We start from the raw sequence: 12,194 nt of genomic DNA, 5'->3' as shown, positions 1-12,194 counted from the left end.
TAATGCTTTTTTTAATCCGTGTATAGCACTAGTCAACTAAATGAATATAACATGGCAAAGATGAATGCACATTTATATATTGATTGAATAGATTTATAGCATTTTGAAAAAAAAAACTTGTCATGGATTTATTGCATTCTGCGGAAAAATAATCAGTTTTTATAATAAATCTTTGAAAATCAAATTATGGATTTGAATGTTTTATGTTTTTATAACCTAAAGATGCTATGTGAAAGTTTGTAACAGAAAATAGTGGTTTTCACCTTGATACTTTCTTGGTATAGAAAACAATTTTTTACCAAAATTAGTCAAAATGGATTAATTGCGTTTTAGAACCAAACAATGATTGACTGTTTGTAGTTGTTATGTGCCATTATTTTGCTCAGTGTCTCTGCTTTTACATATACATATACATATACATATACATATACATGAAAGAGCATATTTAACAGTCTGGGAACAGTCTAACATCACTGTTAATCCACAGAGAGAGGCAAGAAGAAGAAAGGGAAATAAATCTACAAGTAAATTAATAAAATATAAAAGCAACAGACTAAGGGAGAGGTAAAATATTGAACTGCTTTTGGCACCTGGCACCATCAGACATAAATACTGTATGCAGAAAGAGCCCATGTTTCAGTCACATGCATTGTTTAAGGAGAGATGCACTGATATTACATTTTCCCACAGATACTGATAGCTGATCATTCTTACTGATATCTGACGATACCAATAGTTTAGTTATTATATTACCTTGCTTTAACTGAATTCTGAAGATTAAACTTTCTGAATGTTATTCATTCATATAATGATCATTAATATTGAAAATTAAAATAGTGACGTTTCTTTACATTTTCTATACACAAAGCTCAAAATCATTATATTTTCTTGTTCTCTTTTGATTGACAGGATATATCGGCCATGACTATCAGCTGTTTTTAAACTAAGGGCCAATAGGTGATGGTGTGAAAATGAGCTTTTATTGAGTGATATATTGATGCATCTCTAGTTTAAACTAGTTTTTAAGTCTTATGGTGTCACTACTGGTGGTGTTCTTTGGCTACTTACAATGGGGCTGGCGTTGATGTAATCAGATCTGGATTGGTTATTCTCTTGCTTCAGGATGACTCTGGAGTGATCATCTACAGTATTCAAAAACAAACCCTTCTTACTACACAACCTCTTCAACATTTTATTATCGTTTCAGTATACAGTTACATAAAAATTCAAACCTACACACAGGTTTTTAATCAGTGAGTGATGATAGGAAAACATAGTTTACTTTACATTAATGCCAATTGTTTCTTAATTGATCAAAACAGAATGCATTAGCCTGTGACAGGCTGTGCTGTGGGCTTTACACAACACCTGCAACACAGCTGCACATGAACACACATCTAAATTCACTTGAGGCTGATAGATTTTGTGAAACACTCATAAACAAGGACGCCGTGTGGGCGATTGCGCTGGACGTTGTGTTCCTGCTGACCCACTACACATGCTGCTGGCTCAGCCTGGTAACTACAGAGAGCCTCCCACTCCTTATCCAGACGATCTTTATTCTGCAGGTGATCCTCCATGTACGACTGCATGAGACACATGGGAGAAAAAGATAGAGAGTACTTTGAAATTTGCTTGCTGGCTCCTAAAAGATGCTATCATGAATAAAACAATCATATTATTATGCACAACGCAACAATAAAAAAGGACATGTCAACCATTTACATTGAGTTATACTTGCTCTGTTTATACAACGAAATAAGCACATGTACCATGTTTACATGCTTATGTGTTTCATCAGCTATTTGCTTTCTCATGTAAACGTTTTTGTATTAAGTCTCCTCAAATCCGGGGGGTAAAAAAGCTCCGTAGCAAGTTTCTATTCGTCTGCTATAATCCAGCTTTTCCTCCAAGGCCAGCCTATCACTTTCTGTGCTTTCTTTCTTCGCAACAATGCAATCACTCACCTATCCACCTTTAGACAGACCTCAAACCCGCTCAGCACGGGAATCGTAGACAGTAATCCTAAACATGCACCACAAAAGAGGAGAGAGAGAGAGAGAGAAAGAGAGAGAAAGAGAGAGAGAGGGTTTGGAGGGAGGGGGCTTGTCCTGACAATCACACATGCAATTAAGACTCCTGAAAGGGCTGGGCACGCCAGTGCCTCTTCAGACTGCTTCAATCACTCTCTTTCACTGCTTGCACAAATGCTGATAAGATTGTCTGCGCTTAAGCCGCCTTCCCAAGAAGCCCAAATTGAATTCAACTGAGACAAAGGGGAAAGGAGAGAGAGAGAGAGAGAGAGAGAGAGAGAGAGAGAGAGAGAGAGAGAGAGAGAGAGAGAGAGAGAGAGAGAGAGAGAGAGAGAGAAAGAGAGAGAGAGAGAGAGAGAGAGAGCTCACAGGACTGTGTAACTGGCCAGAGTCTGAGAGTTTAAGTGCTGGTTGGCTGTGGGTGTCTTGTTTTCTGGCTGCTTGTTTTTTGGCCATCCATTGTTAACATATAAGAGGGGGGTTTACCTTCTGTTTGTAGCCATGTGTTTGTGTGTTTGTGGCGTTATTGTGTGAAAACAAATGACACACTCATAACCTAATGTCAAGAATGCTCTTGGCCCATTACAGAGAAAGCTATCTTCATCATCTCACAGGACCTTGACAAACTTTGAAACATCACTGGCTGCCAGAGTTTTCTTTTGAAAAACGATCTTTAAATGATTAACTAACAAATTACTTATAGAAATATGTCAAACAACAAACATATAAACCTGTATAACTCTTTCGCCGCCATTGACAAGATAACTCATCAATTAAGAGAAAACGCTTCCCTGCCAATGACGAGAATTTCCGGCTTTCCGCAATACCAGGTGGCGCACTTCCGCAACTTATAGCTACAACCCCGAAGTAGCGCCTCATCTGATCTCTATCAAAAGTCCTTCACAATAATGGATTTATCTCAGCTTTTTGCTTAAAATTGGGTGTTTTTGAAGCAACCTGATCTCACGAATTTCTGTGGCATAGTCACGGAATTTTTTGTTCTTTTTTCCGTGGCATTCTCACGTATTGGTTACTCAACTGTTTTGTCCTATTTTCTTACAATTTTCGCTTTGGTTTAGGGTTAGATTTACATGAAATGACATCCCTACCCAAACCCAACTCTAACCCCAACGCCATGCGACAATTGTTTAAAGTTTAGAGAATATAAAAGAATAAATTAGAAAAAAATAGTATAAACCAATACTTAAAATGACATACTAACGCAAACACCAAATCTAACCCTAAACCGAAGCGAAAACGGTTTGACAATAGAAAAAAGCAGTTGAGTAACCAATCCGTGAGAATGCCACAGAAAAAGACAGTCCGTAGCAGGGCCACGGAAAAATGCGGAGATCCGTGAGAATGCCACGGAAAAATTAGCAAAAAATTCCGTGACTATCCCACGGAACTTTGTGAGATCTTGTTGTTTTGAAGAAACCTACCCATATTTGAGAGGTGATAAAAAGATAACTAATGAAGGTAGGATGAAACTTTTTTGTTTGAAAGCAGAGGGTTTGATCTTTCATTTGATATATTGTTTTTTTTATATTTAAAGAAGAACATTTTCTGAAAGGCATTAAACTTTTGTGAAAATCATGAAAAATGCTGCCGCTGGCTGGCCACTTTTTTTAAAAACGCTGGCGGGGAAAGAGTTAATATCTAAATCATCATGACTATGGACTACAAAACTTAAGTAGCATGGATATATTTGTAGCAATAGCCAACAATGCATTGTATGGATGAAATATAAAAGTTATTAGGATATTAAGTAAAGATCATGTTCAATGTAGATATTTTGTATATTTTATACTGTAAATATATCACAAATGTATTAATCAATAGTAATACGTGTTGCCCAAGGACTTCATTTGGCCAACCTACTTTTTTTTAGCACTCAACCATATATTGTCATATCTTAACAAACCATACATAAATAGAAAGCTAACTTCTTCAGCTTGATGTTATAAGCTAGATGATGTATAAATCTCACTATCAATTTTTTTCCTTATGACTGGTTTTGTGGTCCAGGGTCAAGGGAATATATGCTTTTTACATTTCTTAACTTTTAAATATTTTAGGCAATTCAAACGTTTTCAAAAGGTATACAAGATTCAACAAAATATTTTGTGTTTAACTTAAAATTTTTGTTCTAATGTTTTCTTAAAAAAAATCTTTTTTGCTCTAGACACTGGGTTCTGGTTTACACAGAAAGACCTTGTCTGTAGTAATGATACAGTAAACTGTGTAACAGGTCACTTAATAGAAGACATTATGGTTTATATAGAATTCATTATTTAGAGAAAAAAAACTTTGATTAAATGGCAGTGTGATTACTTCACAAAGAAGAACAATATGGCCAGTGGTCAAGAATGTCCAGTATTTACACATAAACCCCAGCGGCCTTTTCAGAAACGTACACAAGTTTTCCGAAACACCTACACGCCTGGATCTGAAACTAAATGTCAATATCCTAAATTATGACCTTAGCTGAAGTTGAACACTTGAATAATAACAATCAAGGCACCTTACCACAAAACCACTGCTATTTTTCCCAGCATAAATCATGAGAGACAGCTGCACTCAAAATGTTCTCATCAATATATCACAAGAGGAATAAATTACCCCCCAATGAGTTTAACTCTCTGGTTCTTTCTAAGGGCTGTGAGCGGCCAAATGCCAAAAGTAAGTGGCCATATATGGCTGTCATGAGAGCAATCATATCTGACCTTCTGCTTGCTGGACGTCATTTTTTCTTCTAGAACACCTAATGCAATGAGAAAGGAGCATCTGTCTAGTGAGCGTGTTTTCCTAAACCAATGTGTAACTGTAACTCCCTCTATTTGCCTTCTCTAATACCACCTCTATTAGCAAGATGATGCGTGATTTAATCAGAGACGGAGGGATTTGGCAACCAGCCAACCATTTAATCACCAAGGTACTTCTCTTTCTGACAACGGCCTCTTTTCTATCATTTTATATTGAAAAACCACTCCATCTCTTCTATAAGCAAGTACAGCCATTTAAAATAAGTACTTAATAAAGCAGGTTGTTACTGGTTTTCAAATGCACACACATGCACTTACTGCAGATATCAAAGATTTGTTGCTTTGCCCAGACTACAAAAAAGGCAGAGATAAAACCTTTATCTGTCTTTGTTTTAATCTTTCACACAGTCTATGTTACAGATCTGTACAATAAACACAGTATAGTGCAGCAACAGAGGTCATTGGTGGAGCTGTCCAAGGTTCTGAATCAGTTAAGCACAGTCCTTTGTCAGGTTGCATAAACATAGCTGCTAAGTTAAGACTGTGTCTTAAGAACAAGTTTGACCAACTAACAATTAGTTAGGGCTAATCAGTTGTACTATTTGAATTTAAATTAGACCAATCTATCTTTTTATGTAACATACACAGCCCAATCTCACGAAATTTTGTTATATAGTCATGTAATTTTTTGATTCTTTTTTCGTGATATTATCACGTATTTTCACGTTTTTTCGTGTTTGTATAATGAATTCCTGTTTTCGTGTGATTATCACGTATTGGTTACTCAACTGTTTTGTCCTATTTTCTTACCATTGTTGCTTGGGTTTAGGGTTAGATTTACATAAAATGACATCCTTACCCAAACCCAACTCTAACCCTAACGCCAGGCGACATATAAAAAAGTAAATCAGTAAATCAGAAAAAATAGTATAAACCAATACATAAAGTGACATTCTAATGCAAGCACCAAATCTAACCCTAAACCGAAGCGACAATGGTTTGAAAAAAGGAAAAAGCAGTTGAGTAACCAATACGTGATAATCACACGAAAACAGGAATTCGTTGTACGATCACGAAAAACCCCGAAAATTTGTGATAATATCACGAAAAGAGAATAAAAAAATTACGTGACTATATGACGAAACCTTGTGAGATTGGGTAGAAAATACAACAATTATGATCAGTTTTGAATAAAAAAAGACTTTATGCAATCAACCAATGAAGTGTTATGAAGGGGTCAGATGTCTGGTCTAAATCTCAAATTCTTATATTAAGGTGTTTAAGGACACAACATATGTCAAATACTTCTGTATATTAGATAATCTAACATAATCTGCAAAAAATTATAGATGAACATACATTACATGTAAGCCATATTGTCATGAAACATACAATGTTGACAGGCTGTATGAAACATACAACATGTGAAAGAAAAGTATCTGTTTTGAGGATTGAACAGACCTTATCATACAGCGTGCTTGTGGATGGAAATCAAATACACTGTATATATTATTCAAACAAGAAAAATAGTCTAGCTGTCAATCAAAATAAGATAGAAAAACAGAGAGCCATTAAAATGCTGGGCAGCTTCACTAGAGATGAGAATGGACTCTGAAGAATGCATTCCCTTGCTTTGCTCTTATCTCTGAGAAAGAATGAAAAAAATCTTTTAGCAACCTAACATACAGAGAGATTACGCTATCAGACTAGTTATTATTTCATAACCCGCCTTTGATTGCACCCATTGAGAGATGGATAAGTGTACATGCAATAACCTCTGACAGTGTATTGCACAAGCTCGTAGCACAGTTACTGAGTGAAGATCAAGGCTGAATGTAATTTTGAGGGTTTTTTGGTAGCACAAAGCATTACACAAACCTGAACATTACAAAACCATAAGAGTGCATTTTAAAAGATCCCAAGGATATTTTCAGAGTGCATTAAATAACACAAACTGAACCATTGGTTTAACACTGGTGAAAAATGTAATCATTTCTAATGCAGCCTATAAGAGGGAACTGCCATACTTACTGTGTATCTATGAAGATGACAAGTTCCATGATGCTCTTTCAAAACAGGCAATCTACTAGGCCATCAACACTTTCAAATGTTTGATTAGTGACGTTGTAATTGTGCAACTTCAGCACATGCATCTCTGCCTAAAAACGCACATGGTTTTATTAGCTGCTACAAAACTTCAACAATCTCAATAAGAGCCATCCATTACAAGAAAACACAATCCGCTAAATGAATCAACTCAGTGGCTGTCTTTGGCTCCACTGTTGGATGTATGATAGATTCCCTGCTCGGTAATGAACACAGCGCTACCAGGCACCTATCAGTCTTTTCTGTCGAAGCGGTGCTGAGATGAATAAAACAAAAGTTGGGACGAAATTAAAACGATCCATTGTGTCAGAAACGGCAGAGCCCATGGGGCCTTCCAGGCCCTTTCAGAACAAAAACAAACACAAAAGTCTGAAATAAGTGACTGATGTGATAAAGAGGGAAAGGAAAATAGAGCGAGGGAGAGTAAAAAGCAAGTGTGTTTTGAGGTTCATGGAGTACAGGATTTGGCTCTGTACTGACAGTATGAAGGATATATAACACATTTTTATAGGCTCTTGCTTATGTGACCAACATATATTTGTTGTGTGTGTGATAAATATGTGGTTTTGCATACCAGTATCATGTGTCCAGTGGAGATGTCCATGTTGGTTTGTGAGGGCTCCTCACTCCAGGAAGATGTACTGCTGCGGGCAGATGGACTCTGCATTGGTCCATCACTAAACTGTGAAGACACACTGTTAATGCGTGACGTGTGCGATGGGTGGAAGACCTCTGAACGCTCTCCCCGCTCTGATGTCTGCATTGCCATGCGCTGACGACAGAGATCCTATTGAGGAAGCGGACAAACATTAGTCAGTGAAGACATTATCTCCAGCAACTCATGAAGTCATTTTAAACACAATCTATCATATGACCAAACACACAAACCCATGGACACAAAAGAGCGACAGAGCATTGCTGATTATGCTATAACAGGCTTTTATTTCAAAAAACATCCTTTACTACAAAAAAAAAACGGTTGTTACATCAGGGTTTTTGATCAAATAAACTCTAGATGTAGGATCGGCTGTGGGATTTCATTCGTCTACACTTTGATGTCTGTGAGATAACTCCCTACTTCTTCATCTCAGAAGATACAACCAGCTACACATTACATCACTGTCTACTCAAGAAGATTGGCAGACGAGGGGAAGATTAAGAATGATTAGTATGAAAAAAACAATAAAATAGCTGAAATACATCACGTGCATCATCACCCAACTATGCAGTGATATTTAACACAGACTTAAACACAATGTTTCATTCCTAAATCATGATGAAACAAATCAAGCATAATATTCACAAAAAGGCATTAAATAAAAAAAGATCAAACAATGATTTCCTGTCTGCATGCTTTGATGTCATCACAATTCATCAATGATGTTAATGTATTATGATCTAAGAGATTTTATAACTGTAACATTCTCATTACAATCTGTTAAAGGATCAAAATAATGATTTGGTCATAATTAAAGACAAACCAACTCTACACTGTAGCAGCAGTTTTTAATGCGATAATAAACATTCTCAAGTTAGCAATTTATTTGCTAAAGCAATAGAACTGAGCTGAAAATAATTGCTCTCTTTCTCACTCTCTCAGAATATATCCGGATAATTTGCCCTGTAATGCTTCTTTTACTGACATCCTGCCTTTGCAAGCTTGCATCAGTTGGAAATAATAATAATAATTTTCAAGCTTCTTTCTACTCAAATCAAACAAAAAAGCAGCAAAAGAGACCAAAAGTGGAGGAAACTCCTCTGTATGATTATATCTATGAAATATCCCTTGATAGCGGTGGTTGCATCAAGGGGAGAGATTTTCAAATCCTCTTTTCAAGGATCAGTGGCTCGATGAGAAAAATCAAATGACGGTATGAAGTTGGATTCTGAAAATGATCTTTAATTGTGGCTAGGAAAAAGGTCCAAAACACTTTCACAGCGATACAGGTGTCATTAGATGTCAGCTAACAGGCCATAAAATCAAAGGTCCTGTAAATAATACTTATTATTACATTTTCCCTACTACCTGAAAGTGACAAGTCAAAGTGACATGATTGTATGGTAGCCCTGCCTCTGCATTTAACCCATGAGTGTGAGTAGTGAACAAACGCACTGCAAGTCATGAACACACACCCGGGGAGCAATTGATGGAAACATGCCTTGCTCAAGGTCACAATCTGCCAGCCTTTAAATTCAAACTGGGATCTTTTTGGTTACAAGCCTGATTCTTTGATTAACCATTAGGCCACGAATGCCCCACAACTACCTGACGGATATTGCTAGAATCAGAGTTATGATAAACCTCTTTCTGTGATATCCCTAGACTCTGTACACAGCAAAAACATATTTGACACCTTTGTTTAGCCAATAAAAACGCTCTTTATGTGACATCTAAGTTGTCTGACATTGGGGCTGGCGGCAGAGTTTTGAGGAGAGGAGGTGGGGTATGTCTGGCACAAGTTATAGACCGGCTAACATCACTTAAAGCACCTTTAAATTAGGTAATAGATCTAAAAAGATTGTAGATTTGGTTTGAACATTTGGGGAAGGGAGAATTATTGTTTTCCTTTCTTTTCTTCTCTTTTATTGATTCAAAGATAAAGCAGACAGACACGTTTTAAAGCAGCAGATAGTCACAACAGTATGACCCCTTCTAAGAGCAAGTGTCTGACATTTAATGAAACGTCTAGATGAAAGAGCGATCAGAGTAATGCTGACAGGCAGGTCAGTGAGAGGATGTGAAGGGTTGGAGATGGAAGTTTAGTTTGTGTGACTAATGGAGATCCCACAGTAAGAGAAACCAAGAGGGTAGGTGGTGGGGGCGACAAAGAGGCCAAGGTGCCCTAAACATGGCTATAGACAGACGCTAGGCTGCATCCTTCTGATGTCAAATATGAGTCAGTCTGAGTTAAAGTTAATAAAAGTGCAAAAACATGTGCCCACACAAATGCTGTCACCCACTTATAAAAACCTATCTGTTCATTTCATCCAGCATAAAAACATGCATACATTTAAAAATTACGACACAAAGCTCAAAATGCTGGCTTATATTCAACCAAGCATTGGGTCAAAAAGGTTCAAGCTCAGTTGTTAGAATATTTGAAAACAACCCAGCATAGGCTAAATTACAATCCAACGACTGGGTTCATCCCTTTTTGACCCAACACTGGATTGAAAATAACCCAGCATTTTTTAGAGTGTAAAAAGATGAAAGGTGCTAAAGTACAAAATTGCTGGGAAAAGATCAGGCCAGAACAGAGATGAAAAAACAATGAAAGAAAAATATTTGTAGACATTTCTTGAAGGTAGAAGTGTGGCTCTTGCAAGGTAAGGCAGCAGTAGAGCTTGTTAAACAGCCCAGTCACACGAAATTACGTACCTATTGTCACGTAAAAAAAATTCTGTGATACTGTCACAAATTTCCCTGTTTTTTCGTGATCGTATCACAAATTTCTGTTTATGTGTCATTGTCAAGTATTGGTTACTCAACTGTTTTGTCCTATTTTTTTACCATTGTCGCTTCGGTTTAGGGTTAGATTTACATACAATGACATCCTTACCCAAACCCAACTCTAACCCTAACGCCAGACGACAATGTTTTAAAATTTAGAAAATATAAAAAAATAAATCAGAAAAAATAGTATAAACCAATACGTAAAGTAACATCCTAACGCAAACACCAAATCTAACCCTAAACGTAAGCGATAATGGTTTGAAAATAGGAAAAAGCAGTTAAGTAACCAATATGTGACAATGATACATAAACAGAAATTCGTGATATGATCACAAAAAAACACGGAAATTCGTGAGAGTATCACAAAAAAGAATCAAACATTACGTGACTATAGGTACATAATGTTGTGAGACTGGGTAGGGTTAAACCATTCCTCATTTAAAGTACACTTAAAGCAATAGTGTAGCTTAACTGTATAAATGTTAATTGAAAGCAAGCACCTTTATAATCAGCATATTAAATCTTCTAGATGCTCACTATGCTATAAGTGATGAAATAACAATAATCATTTAGCATTATGCACTTGCACAATAGGCAACAATTCACTGATGCACTCCAACAACTCCTCTAGATTAAAAATTACTGGTGGACATTACTGGTAGACTTTAATGGAGTTTGTGTTATTAATTAAAATGATTTTTATGAAATGATTATGAAAATTAAGCCAAGCAATGGATGGTAGGCCAACTCAGATATCTGATTTTACCATCACTCAGTCAGACTAGGAATACGTGAAGAGACAGTCGACTGAGATAGCCAGTGGCAAAGCATGGGTCTTAATAAATTTAGGCTGTCTCCATTTTTTCTGACTCCTCATGTAAGTTGATGGTGAGATCAAATGTTCTGTCTTCTGCAGGACAAAGAATAGAATAATAATTGTGTGTGTGTGTGTGTGTGTGTGTGTGTTTTGATCTGCTACAGAATCATTGCGGCAGAACTGATTCTAATTGCATGTTTCACTGTAAGAGTCCCAGTGCACAAGACTGCATTCATTCCAGCTACAGCAGTTGGGAAATCCCTTACATCGACACAGTAAAGGCTCTGTCTGTGCCTTTAATCTTATTCACTTTAAAAAAAACCTAAGCAACCTGGCAGATGTGAGGGCTAGAAAGCGCTCACAATATACCACGATACAGCAACATGGCACTTAAATTAAAATCAATGCGAAGTAATTAAAAGGCGAAATTAAAACATAACAAAAGTGTCAGGGTATAATGTGCGACTGCATCGTAATAATATTGACGAACATGGCTTATTTTGCTGTGCTGATAGGGCCGATGTTCATGGAAGAGACTTCTCGACAAAGTGTGAAAGGTTTATTAAATATTGAAGGCGGGGGAGGAAGCCAAGCGCTTGCACCCTGCGATCCAGTCTCGTTGAGTACAGCTGAGCCCAACACAAAATCAATAAGCCTTCACCGCAAGCCCTCCCTCCAGGAGCCGCGAAAGAAAGGTCATACAACAAACTCATTTCCCTGCTAAAGAGGGCTCTGCCTCAATTAGGATTCATATTAAATACTGCTGCCGTGAAAGGACATCTGCGCCTGCTCCAATGGGTCATAATTAACGAAAGAAGCTTTAAATGAATTCTATTGCCTTTTTGTTAATGACTTACAAACATTTTTAAACAATTATGAACATAGATTACACCTGGTGATTATATTTATGGACAGTGTTACTCTGCTGGATGTGGGAAAATAGTCTTTCAGAAAATTCAACACACATACAGTAGCATCTTTAAATCAAGGAAGATCAAAAGAAAAAACATTCTGCGCAC

The 12,194-nt window shown here is 36.9% G+C and overlaps 1 protein-coding gene across 1 annotated transcript in view; it reads right to left on the bottom strand.

The window, feature by feature from the left end:
- Positions 1–12,194, bottom strand: part of ptprn2 (protein tyrosine phosphatase receptor type N2) — a 175,624-nt gene that overhangs the window by 20,143 nt on the left and 143,287 nt on the right. The window contains exons 14-16 of the mRNA XM_055207009.2: positions 7,479–7,691; positions 1,439–1,586; positions 1,069–1,142 (exon numbers count right to left, since the gene is read on the bottom strand). Coding sequence (XP_055062984.2) covers positions 1,069–1,142; positions 1,439–1,586; positions 7,479–7,691 — 435 coding nt within the window. The remainder of the gene's footprint in view (positions 1–1,068; positions 1,143–1,438; positions 1,587–7,478; positions 7,692–12,194) is intronic.

The sequence above is a fragment of the Misgurnus anguillicaudatus genome, chromosome 21 (genome assembly GCF_027580225.2).
Source record: "Misgurnus anguillicaudatus chromosome 21, ASM2758022v2, whole genome shotgun sequence".
NCBI lineage: Eukaryota > Metazoa > Chordata > Actinopteri > Cypriniformes > Cobitidae > Misgurnus > Misgurnus anguillicaudatus.
Note: the sequence above shows the minus strand (reverse complement) of the source record. Positions and strands in the feature narration are given on the sequence as shown.